General features: G+C 44.1%; 5 protein-coding genes across 5 annotated transcripts; 3 read left to right on the top strand and 2 right to left on the bottom strand.

Moving 5' to 3' along the window:
• Positions 1-1111: 1111 nt before the first annotated feature.
• On the top strand, positions 1112-2427 carry BDV37DRAFT_280396 (uncharacterized protein; the record flags this gene model as incomplete). Its single annotated transcript, XM_032086553.1, has 4 exons — positions 1112-1343; positions 1403-1748; positions 1800-1941; positions 2005-2427. 4 exons carry the CDS (start codon positions 1112-1114, stop codon positions 2425-2427), a joined length of 1143 nt encoding a protein of 380 aa, XP_031944458.1.
• A 629-nt stretch (positions 2428-3056) lies between these two features.
• BDV37DRAFT_241962 (uncharacterized protein) lies at positions 3057-4404 on the bottom strand. Its single transcript, XM_032081252.1, has 4 exons — positions 4078-4404; positions 3677-4010; positions 3496-3619; positions 3057-3444 (listed from the first exon to the last, which is right to left on the bottom strand). Exons 1-4 carry the CDS (start codon positions 4145-4147, stop codon positions 3124-3126), a joined length of 849 nt encoding a protein of 282 aa, XP_031944459.1. The 5' UTR covers positions 4148-4404; the 3' UTR covers positions 3057-3123.
• A 342-nt stretch (positions 4405-4746) lies between these two features.
• BDV37DRAFT_280397 (uncharacterized protein) lies at positions 4747-7091 on the top strand (the record flags this gene model as incomplete). Its single annotated transcript, XM_032086554.1, has 5 exons — positions 4747-4857; positions 4905-5410; positions 5459-5814; positions 5867-6084; positions 6132-7091. 5 exons carry the CDS (start codon positions 4747-4749, stop codon positions 7089-7091), a joined length of 2151 nt encoding a protein of 716 aa, XP_031944460.1.
• Positions 7092-8333: 1242 nt separating this feature from the next.
• Positions 8334-9614, bottom strand: BDV37DRAFT_280398 (uncharacterized protein; the record flags this gene model as incomplete). Its single annotated transcript, XM_032086555.1, has 4 exons — positions 8334-8498; positions 8554-8971; positions 9024-9265; positions 9315-9614. 4 exons carry the CDS (start codon positions 9612-9614, stop codon positions 8334-8336), a joined length of 1125 nt encoding a protein of 374 aa, XP_031944461.1.
• Positions 9615-10984: 1370 nt separating this feature from the next.
• BDV37DRAFT_242019 (uncharacterized protein) lies at positions 10985-12689 on the top strand. Its single transcript, XM_032081253.1, has 4 exons — positions 10985-11051; positions 11140-11251; positions 11298-12025; positions 12080-12689. The coding sequence occupies exons 2-4, from the start codon at positions 11144-11146 to the stop codon at positions 12456-12458; spliced, it is 1215 nt and encodes a 404-aa protein (XP_031944462.1). The 5' UTR covers positions 10985-11051; positions 11140-11143; the 3' UTR covers positions 12459-12689.
• Positions 12690-12713: the final 24 nt, after the last annotated feature.

A 12713-nucleotide genomic window follows, 5' to 3' on the forward strand; every position in this document is an offset into this window, starting at 1 on the left:
AACTGGATAATAATCCATTGTATTGGATCAGGATTATGGTGTCTTAGCGCCTGAACCATGTGGTATTATGTATATGACATACTTTTCCTAAAGGCTCGCCATGCATATGCTAAAGTCGAAATTGTTAGATTGAATTACCCGCAAGATCTTATTCACTTGTTCTAGGCTCTCAATTATACTTAGAGTCAAATTAACTTAACTGGGCTATAGATAATTACGCCAGTCTTCTATCTCTATCATTGAGGATACTATGCGGGCTGCATGTGTCCAACAGGTAGTGTACTGATATCTATATATCAAACTGTATTTTCTTTGATATTTAGTTAGTAAATTGTCATCATAACCAACCAATAGTTAAAGCTATACTCCAGCTTTAGATTGACAAGCCAGAAACTCTATTTCTAAAGCTTATCCTGCCTATATTGAATGCGGCTAGCGCTTAGCGTTTGACCGGTCAACGTTCTGAAGTTCATTTCCAGTTTTGTCTAGTATATTAAATGCAGCTAGCGCCTAGCGTTTGACCGGTCAACGTTCTGAAGTTCATTTCCAGTTTTACCTAGTACATTAAATGCAGCTAACGCCTAGCGTTTGACCGGTCAACGATTTGAAGTTCATTTCCAGTTTTGCCCGGTACATTAAATGCAGCTAGCGCCTAGCGTTTGACTGGTCAGTGCCAATGCTCCAAGTTTGACATTGATACCCAAGCTAATGTCATGCCGTCATCACAAGCCCGCCAGCAAGTTAGCTCTTGACTGGTCAATGTCGATAACTATACTTCGCACATTACGGCGATAATCAAAATGGCATCGTAGAAGACAACGTACTTCGGGTTCTGGCCAGTTCTCAACGACTAATTCACGCCAATCCTGATCCTCTCCAGTCAGAGAAATTTTCGGATGCCTGTGGAGACAGTATAGATATCGGCACATGCAATGAGGAGAGTGAACCTCTTACCTTATAAAGGCACATTGCCATCTTTAGTAGACTCTCTATTACTACCCACCTTAACCAATTCCTTCAACTCTTCCGACGTCTAACATCTTCTTCAACATCCCAACGATTGCAACTGATCCCTTTCTTGATCAAAGTCCTGCTGAATCTAGAAGCCATCATGCCTTTTGTCCCAACGAGTGCAGAACTCCAACACCCCCTAGCACAGGAGTACCAGAATAATGCCGGGGATTTGGCTACTGCCGGTCTTCAGGAAGATGCCAATCGTCGTGGCCGTTCAGGCTCTAAATGGAGTATTGAGGAGGTCAATGCTGTCCGTGCTGTTCCTCTGGTTCGCCTTGATCCAACCCGTATTATCCCCGAAAGCTACTTTCCTGGAGATGATAACGAGGGTAAGATGACATAGCAATGCACTTTGAATGATAATAACATTAATACCATTCTTTTCTAGTTTTTTATGCCCTATTTAGGCATGTTCGAGCAGCCACGGTTGATGACCTTAAAGAATTCGACCCAGACAAGTTCACACACAATCCGTATCAAGGCTTCTTCAATTACCTTGCAGAGCTTAGCACAACAAATACATCTGAGGAGTCGGTCATTCGAGCCCATCAACGAAATATAAGTGTCAGTTCGGTCACAACTGAACTTTCTACATCTAGTAACGAGGATAGTCATGAGACTGTCAGCAAGGCCGCTCTCAGAGACTTCGTCAACTTCACATTGATGCGTATGGGTACATTCAGAAAGTTACCTGTACCGGCCAGGGAAGGGAGGAAGAAGCCCCATCTGTCTAGGTGAGAAACTTCAGGCTCCATGGATGTATTATTTTCTGACTTGTGGGACAGTTATGCCGACCCAGTCCGGTTTAAATTTCGCCTTGGAGGAGTCTCGCACGACGTTGTAAATGATGGACATCTTGCCGTCAACTTCCCTGGAAGTGTTTCTGGCTCTGATAGAAAATCACGGCTCTCTGTGATCAATGTGGAGGTAATATGCAATGTACTTTTTTTGGTGTTTCTCGGAGATCTGACATTTGCTCTGGGACAACAGTGTAAACCTCGTCACGCTGGCGGATTGAAACGTCGCTCTGGAGAGCCTGAACCTTTCAGTCCAATAGTGTTCGCCCAGGAGGTTGCCGAAATGATAGGGGCGGTATTTGCCCAAAACCATATGCGTCTCCCTGTCAGGCATGACACCCAGGAATCATTCGTTCTCAGCATGCATGGCTCAAACTTCTATGTGAGCACTGCTCATTTCTCAGCCGAGTATATAGAGTACCTTGAAACAGGCTCGTACCCAGGGGTAACAGGCGCCAATTTCTTATGGGTCAGAAGGTCAGTTCACTTTGACCTTAAAAAGGTGGATGACAGAGGCGAGGCCCTCAGATTTCTTTGGGCACTAATTACCTATGTCGTGAGTGGAATGGCGAAAGTCAACATTGTAAGCTCAGCGATCCAGGAAGCCAGTGTTTGAGACCCCTTTGATCGCAGTCAAGTTTCTTTCTGGTTAGTGCTTAGTACTGGAAAATTGATGGTCTGAGGGGATGGATGTGGGGAAAAAGTCTTTATCCTGTGGTTCAGGCTCTCCGGAAATCATTCGAGGACCAGGAGATGCCAACTTGTACATGAGATTCGTGGCAGAATGTTGTAGCAATGGATATTATTGATTTCACTGTATTCTTAATAATATTATTCTTGTTCTTTAGTCCGATGGTCTTTGGGACATAAAGCATCTACTATTACACTACAGGGATGTGGGTGTGGAAGTATAGAGGATATAAGGCCAAGTCCTAGTCGAAGGACATCTCCTCGATCCTGTTACTGTTTGATTTTTACTGTGCTTCCTTGGGAGACTATAGCGGCCACTTCTATAACCTGGATAGTCCTTTGTCTCCAACTCGCACGAATTCAAGTAGGCCGGATTCCGTATACAAAAATATACCACTACGTCGCATACTGAACCTAGCGCAATCAGTCCAGAAACTAAATATCGAGTCGCAAGGTACTACTGATTGTGTATCGAAGATTCTTCAATTTGTTAAATACATTTAATTCGTTCTATGATATCATATAGGAGTATATTCATAACATTCGAGTGATAGCGACAACAATTTAGATACATGCGTTAGGACTGGAAGGAATATGCATATAGGCCTATGAGGTCTTCATCTCAGCGTTTCCGCTTAGAAAGATATCGGAGTAGCCTGGCTAGTGTATTTATAGCCTCAAGCCAGTCTTCCTTCAATGAGAGATCATAGCCTCGTGTGAATTGTATCTCGATAGTCTCATCTTCTGTGCAGCCTTTGAGATGTGCCCGCGAAATTAACTCACTCGTAAAATATCCACGGGCAATATAGATACATCGCCCATGGAATCCAATAATAAAGGCTTCCTGGTCTCGGGAATCTACGTTGCGATTTCTTGCAAGCTGCCCCAGCATTATACTAAGAATTTCTGCTAGAAATTCACCCCATGTCTGCCCTTCATACCACTAAAATTATGTTAGGCTATTTATTGTAGTAAGGGAAGATTGTAAACCTACACCAGCAAAGGAGAGGATAGGCAAACGTCGCTCTTGTGGACCAACCATAGCTGCTCCGTCTGGTCTGGAAGCATACCTTTCCCCGCCAATAACATATGTTTGTTTAAATTTTGACACAGGGAAGCTGAAATAAGTATTAGTATCGAGTCATAGGCGAGATAGTAGCTGATAGGTAACTTACTGAAGTTGAGTCTCCAATCCATGATCTTTAAGCTTACGATAGACTGTTTGCACTAATACCCTCAGTAGCATACCTTGCGACCTCATTAAGTTGGCGAAGTACTCTCTTCTAGAGACTTTCCAATTTTTCTTCGGGAGTGTGATCGTCTCGGTTACTTTCAAGGCATGTGTGATATTCTTTTCACTGGCTTCATTCAGCTCATCGTAGTATGAATTAAGAAGCCAGAAGAAATCCCTGAAGTCCTCTCTTTCATGAGGCCAAAATTCGGTGCAATCACTATCGGCGATATCGGCATGTTCGAATACCCAAGGAGTAAGTTGCCCCAAGTCAGAACCTTGATATATCAGTGTTAATGGCCACAAAAGCACGACTTCTGTTTGAAACAGTAGTGATATTCCTACCTTCGGCATGTCCCCCCCTCGGGATTAAATCATCAGGCTCAACTATCAGAGAGTGAACAGTCACAGACATAATACCGAGCAGTCGCGCCTCAAGGGGCAACAGTAGCCACCTTCTACTATACCAAAAGAAATAATGAATAGTAAAATAATTTATCAAAGCATACACAGGGCGAGTAGGGCGTGTTATGTGTATGAATGCTCCAGATGAGGTTCAGCGCTGCTGTCGACGCTGCGCAACATGGGCAATGTTGTCCAGATCCAGGAATGGAAAAACCTTCGGCATTACCTCTGTTCCCCAGTACGTCACGTGAGTGAACGTAACGAAATCCTCTTCTGCTAGGCTGATTTCTGAACGTAACTTTTCCCAGGCATTATCTACTACTTCCATTACTCTTATATCCAGCTACGATAAGGCAGGTGCTCATTTTATCTTTTGGTTTGAGAAGAAGTGGGTGCCCACGGTCTCAGGGACAAATCGCCAAGAGATGTTTGGCGTCAGCTGTATGGCACTAGCACTCATAAGGAAAAGTAAGATTCGAAACAACCAATAGAGTCATTCAGCTTAATACATATGTGGTGAAATTGAGGGGAAGTTCTCCATATTAGACTGATGGTCCCCATTCCATCCGGAGTCTAAGTAATTTGGTCAACTCTTCCTCACATGCAACAATGGAGATCTCTGTAGCGAGACACCTTGCAGATTGTGTGCTAAATGCGTGTGCGAGAGCTCAAGCTGGTGGTAAAGAACTACTGGAGGATGATATTTTCGATGAAAATGATGTAGGTGTCACTTATCACCAAAACAAGGGGATCGCTAATGGTAATAGGATATTAAGCAGGATGCTATCAGACTTCTGAAGTTTATTCAGGGCTCTCAAAACAGAGCGGATCGTGTCGCAACTGAAACGTCTAAAATAGTACTTCATCCGGCCTTAGAACCATACATCAATAAATGGGGGGGAAAGCCACAAATCTTTGGATCAGACAATTCCGACATTTCTTCAGGAACAAAAATCCCATTCCTAGTACGAATTTTTCGTCTTGCATGCAACACCAAAGAATCAGTCGTCGAAAAGGTGCGCTCACGATTTTATTATGTTTTTTGGTATCGAGTCTACCAATTTTATGCTAAAGAAATCGGTACTCACCATGATATCTATACCGCCATTTCAATCTGCATTGTGCAAGGAGGTCTATCCGAATTCACCGAGGAGAAGATACGAGGGGAATTGGTACGCTGGGTAAAATATGGTGAGAGGTTTGAGCTCTTGGTACGGGATTTGGGGAGTGAAAGGGTTTTGTTTCTTCTTCCTTTTGAATATGGAGAGATATTGTAAGTGTATATCAATGGCCACAATTTGCATGCTGATACCTTAGGCAGTTGGTTAGAGAAAGTTCCAAAATCGTCGGGCCAGAGACGCGATAATTTGATCAGGTCACTACATGACAGACTCCACAATACAGAAGACGAGGCCAACCAAACCCACATACACAATATTGCAACTGCCGTGTTGCGCTATCACTTGGATTCAATGAAGGACGAGTTCGACATGCCCTATATACTGTCTATATGCACAGCCTCTAGGAAAAGGAAATATCGTGGCAGGGGGATGGACGCCAAAGCGAACAAAGTCCATAAGCGTACACACAACGATAAGTTCTACGATCTCGGTAAAGCTCGGCTGCAAAACACTGAGGCCACTGGAAGTGTAGTCAATGCCCAAGCGCTGCAAAATCGTATGTATTCGTCAGGATTCTTTAGTAACCTTATATTACTGACAGTTTTCAGAGCACTATTGCTTGAAGTCTCCGACAGTAATTCAAGTTAAAGATTTGTCTAAATCTTCGCAGACAGAACAAGCGCTTTCTAAACCACAACGAACGGTAAAAAGCCTAGATACCATGGGTAAACAATCGAGAGAGGATGCCGGAAACGCACATGAATGTGCATCGCGGGATACATCGAGAGTGTCCCATCTCGATACCTTATCACAGTCTGGAAATCAGGTATTCGACACCCTAGAATGGTGTGGGATTATTCTTACTTGCCATAGGATCCGAAGGTATACGATATCCGAAAGGATATCGAGTATCGCAGTTCAGAGGCATATAGAGCTATAAATAAGGATTTCAGCATTACTTCTCGACAAACCGAGCAGTCGGCGTCGGCATCTAAAAACGGTTCTGATGCGAATATCACAGCTACACCATTCGCCTCTTTCACTGTAAACACGCCTAATCCCGGCGATTCGAATCCCTCATACCAACCATATTTTGACCCTTCCATATATATGGAATCGGTTCCTGAGACGTATAATAACATTCTTCCATCCTTAAGGTCTTCGAAGTCCGCAGAAACTCCACAAATTACCTTGGACATGAACGGCGCTCCACAATTGAATGCAAGTACAGACTCTGCACAAAGCTTACCAGAAGGGTTCTTCGACCCGTCAAGCTATATGCGGGCGGCTGGCTGGTCGTATAATGGTACCATAGGAGCGTCTATCGATCAGTCAATATTCATACGGGATCTAGAAACTGCTTCAAGAGACACATCACAAATAAATACAACGGATATAGATTATGGACAAGTGTCACAAGGTCTGACAGAGAAATTCTTCGACCCATCATTTTACTACATGCGGGCAGTCGACACACCATACGACGATAGTATTGGGCATTCCATATATCCTATGAGGGATATACAAGATCTGCAAAACACTTCAAATGCGAATGATGCACTAGTGTCCGAGAGTAGAGCGAGCGTCGGTGCTACACAAGGAATATCAGAATCATTTTTCGACCCATCCAGCTACATGAAAGCAGCCCAACAAGTATACAATGGTGGCGATTTATCTGCAGACTCTTCTGGGTATGAGCAAGGCGCACGACCCATCTTATACTCAAATGATTGGCTATTACCACATGGAGCAAGTCCAAATCATACAGAAACACGTACCTTCGTGGCGCATAACTCCTCCTGCCAAAACCAACAAGATTTATCCGCTTGTTAAGCTAATTGAGCTTATGATGGGTTTCCGACAAATAGGCACGTCAGCCCAGGGAGAAGGTCTACAGGACCATCGTGATATATATAAGAACCGGGGCGTATGTCCATTGCTTTATCATGATAGATATGGGAGTCTGGATGTAATCTGTCTCGAGGTACGAGCTTTGGTTCGGTTCCAGGGATGCAGAGAACAGGGATAATATATTCTGGACCAGTTTTGTTTTTTATGGGTATTCTCGTTACAATTTTCCATGCCGTGTAACCTAGCTCCTACCAGATATCTTAGCATAATCCAAGATCAATAACACTCCAACTTACCGCCAGGTCTAGACATTTAAGTAGAGGAAGAACTTTGTTGTCAAGGCTTTTGTTTGAGTATTGCACATTCCCATTATCTTCGTTCTTCTCAATTTCGGCGCTTTGTAATGCTTTTTGTAGGAGTTTCAAGGAGTCTTGGCCGTCATTAGTGGCAATATCCATATGTCGGATAACTGCAGGATCCATTTGCAACCTTGAAAAATTGTTAGGGAAACATATACCAAAAGCAGCAGCTCAACATACTAGATGTTTTGATGCGTTATTGTGGGGATATTTCAATCTCTTGTTTTACCAACTGTCTCATAAGAACAAACTGTACTATAGAAGCTAGTATTGAGAAGAAAAAGAAGGCCAGATTTGAAAGGAGAAGTGAAGCGTTCGTACTATGACCTTATAATTCTCGGTCGTGGGGTCAGTGAGGGGTTACTACCCGATGGGCTACCGTAAATCGGTCACGGAAATATGTACAACCGAGATTGTCCTTTAACCTTCTTCATTCTAGCCCAAAATAGTAAGTTAACGCATTGTTTGACATTAGATAAGTCAGCCACGTGAACATACTCCCTTGGCTGGCGCATGATTCTGTCGATAACCTATGCTTGCATCTAGCATTGGATAATCTTGGATACTGACCAAATAGATTTTAGCTGACTTATGCTAGCACAGGCCTGAGATGTAATAAGCAAGATAAAAGCAAAGAGACACCGCTCTACACTCAGCACCTCTTAGTACCTATCAAAGCAAATATAGTAATATACTTGCCCTTTCTGTGTTTCATGGCGTGGATTACTGAGGCAGTTGAGGAAAGATTTCGAACCCCACACCAGTTATGAGGGGCTCTACATCTAACGAAAGATCGCGACTATTAGGAATCCTACCCTCTAATCTCAAGGCTTTAGTTCTTAACTAGGTAAGGAATGCCGCCTCCTTATTCGCCCAAGGTTGCTAGTGGATATAAAACTTCCTTTCGTATCCACGGCCAATACTCGCGTACGGCGTACTCTTTCACCCTGCGCTCCAAGTCACACAATTTTAAGATACCGTATGTAGATCGGGTGTCAACAAGTACAGAACTAATTGGGCCAATAACATGCTGTTTTGTGTTTAGTAGCATGCAACTTGTCATGTAATATGGAAGAATATCTTACCACTTCGTTTCCAACTCGGTAGGCAATGTAGGTAAACCAGTCATGGCCGATAACGGTATAACCGACAGTAGGGAACAGCCAATCGGTTGGATTCAATGGCCCTTTGACCAATTCACCTAAACGGACTAGCCTTTCAAGATTTGCACTTAACCAGATTGCAAGTTGGGCGAGTGCCTCCTTCTTTCCACCGTCATCGGCTTTAACTTCTATACCAGAGAACAGTATAGTCCGCTTAGTAAATGCATCGGTTGTGTGGCTAATCTTATAACCAGGACCGCCCAAGCTAACCTTCTGGTAAATTTCGCAGACTTCTGGGTCGCGACAGGAATACGAAAAGGAATAATCTGCCTTTTTATTAATCCGTGTTAGATTATTCTTTACTATAGGGAGTAGGTCTCCATCAATCTGTTGTGATTGTCTAAGACCATACAGTTAGCGATTTATCTCCAGATAGAAGTGCCCACACTCACACATTAGTTAATTGTAGTTTAGATTCGTCTTTCAGTGATAGACGAAGGATAGGCTGAACGACGTCTAGGCACCAAGCATTCTCATCTTTTCCGTACATATCACAATACCTAGCTTCTAGGCGTATTTCCTCAAGTTCACTCCACATGGCATCGAGGATAGTGTCTGACATATGTGTGGAGTCGAAGTATGCAGAGTCGGGAATATCTTCGGCACCAGCTGGGTCAGATGCGCGTATTCGAGACTAACTGATAATCAGTAGTGATAGAACAAAGGATGCTTGATATCAGTACCTCAAACGCTCTGGGAATAACTTTTTGGCCAAATCCATCTGTAAGACGCTTTCGTAGTGACAACACGGTATTTGGTATAAGGCCCGAGGCCTGTGGCTCGCATATAATCGCGGGCTTTGCCAAACGAAGTTGATTAAAGATATCGCGCGTAGGGCTAACTTGGCGCGATGCATTAGATGCACTAGAGCGTAGCTTCGTACGGTCGGAAATCGATATTTCTGAAGTAACCGATGTTCTTTGGTCAGTGTCATCTACATCGGTTCGTCGCCGTTTCGAAGGACTAGGTTGCCGAGAAGACATAGATAATACTCGTTTCTTTCCCTCCACTTGAGACGGGGAGCTGGTTAAGTTCGAGATTAGTAAATCCTCAGGTCGAACAGACTGTAACGTGTCAGGGAGCTTCTCCAGCCAGCTTTCAATATTCATCAGCTAAGCATGCTATATAATTACTGTATCGATTAAAGAAACCAGAGGCGCCTCAAAGAGAGCATGAATACCGATCACGAGACAAACTTAAGTAATAAAATCTAAAGATTGGCTTAGCCTAGATAATGGGGTGGTAGATAAAAAGAACACGTCAGCTGGTCAAGCCAAGGTGGGGTTTATTGGGTGAGTTTTAATGGGGTTAGAGTGAGCTTCAGGTGAAGGAGGGTGAACACGGGTGAAGGTAAGGCGGCAAGGGCACTAACCCAACGAATCAAAAACAATGGGTGAACACGGACATACAACAGGAGGGATTCGCTGGTGGTCACCCACCCAACTACTAACCTCCCGGCGTGTGGCTTAAACGCGGCCAGAAGTCGGGTGGCTGCCGCCCGGGTGAGCTAGCGGGTGAGCCGCTTTAACGTCGCGCGACCTAGGGTGAGCTTGGGTGAGTGCACAATAGATGGGTGAGCCGCTCACCCTCTTGTTCACCCCATCACCCAGATGAAAAACTCTAATGCCCACTATTTTGTTACACCTGATCGTATATTGGCTATTTTATCAGGATCTTCAAATGCCGGCACTCTTGGCAGCCAGCATAGCCAACGAAAGACTCGCAAAATATTGCTGCCTGGCAGGTGGCATTGGTGTAAGTTGATCAGGAGTCTCAATTCGTATCAATGTGATGTATCACATTCTAGGCCTGTTCCAACTACTAAGTTAATTTAATGCTAGTTTGGTGGCTATGATTTGCCGTGGCTCACCACATGCTAGCTGGAGCGGAGTCAACATTTGCGATAGACCCATCACTTGGCACCAAAATGGGTATTTGCCAGAGTAAATTGTTCCTGACAGAGTATTCAAATATTCACGAAACTTTGGCAAGGAAGAAGCATGTAGCAAGTCAAATAACTCAGCATTCGGATGTAAGCTAACATATAATTAATCCATACATAACATTAACGCAAAGAAGTGCATGGCCTTCCCCCAAAAACTTGTGCTAGCCTGCCCCCCGGAATTGTGCCTTGCCTACCAGCGGCTGCCATTGAACTGCTTACAAAAACTCGCGGAATGTTTTCAGACAGGCATTATTGGTTCCGAGCGATGGCCTCGCCAATCAATTCTCTTTCACCTAATGGGAACCGGCTGGATAGTATTAAGCCAAGTACATTAAGAAGGGCAAAGCCGTGCGAAAGACTAAATTGCTGATAATGTTAAAATAAATTCTGTATAATCACACTTGTAAGGGGACGTCCGATGATTTGGTTCTCTTGATTATCCCTCCTTGGTGGGTGTGCCTTTATCGGATCAATGGTAATTCCCTTTCCCGCATATCACCCTCTTGCGGGGTTAATAAGCCATAGCTGTTGTCCTGGGTTTTGACATTAAATAAATTTCACAGCACGATGGGCCTTATTGTGAGTAGAGCCTATATAGCTGAAATTTCCCTTGCCTGTGATACGGCAGAAATAAACCAGAGAAATGGGAGTCAAGATATTTTTCCGGATCCGCATGTATGTTCATAAGTGATCATTCTCGACATAGCTGACTCAATAGAAGACTTTAAGTATTCTCCGAAAAGCATGGACCTGTCTTCCAACACATATGCAGGAAGATATCAGAGGCATATCTGGAATCGAGACTCTGACGCCCACAGAGACCCAAGGTGAAGTTCGTAGACAATACGTCACCGACATTACTTCTACGGGACAGAATCACTCACACAACCAACCCGTGGTTTCCGCCACGGGTAGACTGGAAAAGAAAAGAAAGGCAAAGAGAAGCTCAGACACTGGGAAGAAAACAAAAAAGCTTTTGGCTCGCAGGAATACTGAAGAGTCTGAGTTGAGCACAACTCTTCCGGACGAAGTGAAGACAAATATTACATCCTGGAAGGATGACCCTCTTTCTTTCTTTGTTAAAGGATCAGACGTCAACCTTGAGCTCGACAACTGTATTGGGGGCTTCTATAGCTGCCTGGTGTCGTTAGAGTCACGGCAAGGGCTTGATTCGATACGCACACGATTCCTCAAGGTCTCCTTTTACCATTTGAAACTCATGGTCTGCTCGCAACAGTTGCGTTCTGTCCATATGGCAAAAATCGCACGGGTGATACATGCATCCGGTTTGACCAGTCATGACTCATCTATCATTGAAAACAAGCTGTCGCGTTGGATCGAAGAAGGCCATCGACTGGATGCATTGTGCAGGGATTTGAGCGATCAAGTCCAAGGATTTGAATACCTATCTTGGCTGTTTCTTTTGCCTTCAAAGGTTAACTATGAATTGTACGTCTATCACTGAAGGGATTAGAATTCTCTAATTGACTTTCTCCCATGAAGTGTCAGAGTGCTCCCCTTCGGCGGAGAAAAGAGAACAGAGGCGATTCAACACCTCCAGACATATGGGATTCCCTCACCTCCCTCCCCAAAAGCCCAGTCATATATTGGGGGTATAGAGGATATTCGTGGATTATCGGAAGCGATTTTCAGAACATTGTGGAATAGGCTTGACCAGTCAGTTTCTGAAAATCGAGAGATCTTTGGATCGGGTCAACGTACGTCCATTCAGCAATACAAGAAACAAGCTAACTTTTGGATAGGCTGGCAATTTCAATACAACCCACTTTTCTGGGCACAAGATGCCCAAAGGGGGTTGGACAATTCACGTCAAACCTCACTTGAATCTGAACCTTTGTTATCAGTGCGTAAGTGCGCGTAATCTGCACCCCAGGGATGCGTTTGAAATACTAACGCAAAACTGGACAATAGCCAGACATGCCATATGCAGCCCAATTAATGTAGAAAGATTCCCTTGTGGACAGGATGGTGACTCTAATCCTCGTCAAGGTATTGAAATGGAAAGCGTCACTGGCGTGCATGGTGACGGCGTGCTTAATGCCGGTTTTAATGCGCGAAACGGCATCATTCCGGTTGACGCCGTGAACCTATCTGATCACGGATTTAATCCTCGGCA

The sequence above is a fragment of the Aspergillus pseudonomiae genome (assembly GCF_009193645.1).
Source record: "Aspergillus pseudonomiae strain CBS 119388 unplaced genomic scaffold BDV37scaffold_13, whole genome shotgun sequence".
NCBI classification, from domain to species: domain Eukaryota; kingdom Fungi; phylum Ascomycota; class Eurotiomycetes; order Eurotiales; family Aspergillaceae; genus Aspergillus; species Aspergillus pseudonomiae.

Bases quoted from the DNA above. Each gene is read 5' to 3' on its own strand.
- BDV37DRAFT_241962 (XM_032081252.1), bottom strand. From the start codon at position 4,147: ATGTCTGTGACTGTTCACTCTCTGATAGTTGAGCCTGATGATTTAATC. The intron at 3,620-3,676 runs GTAAGTTACCTA...TACTTATTTCAG, and splicing joins GGATTGGAGACTCAACTTCA to CTTCCCTGTGTCAAAATTTA. The intron at 3,445-3,495 runs GTAGGTTTACAA...ACATAATTTTAG, and splicing joins CTATCCTCTCCTTTGCTGGT to TGGTATGAAGGGCAGACATG.
- BDV37DRAFT_242019 (XM_032081253.1), top strand. From the start codon at position 11,144: ATGGGCCTTATTGTGAGTAGAGCCTATATAGCTGAAATTTCCCTTGCC. The intron at 11,252-11,297 runs GTATGTTCATAA...ACTCAATAGAAG, and splicing joins ATATTTTTCCGGATCCGCAT to ACTTTAAGTATTCTCCGAAA. The intron at 12,026-12,079 runs GTACGTCTATCA...TCTCCCATGAAG, and splicing joins TCAAAGGTTAACTATGAATT to TGTCAGAGTGCTCCCCTTCG.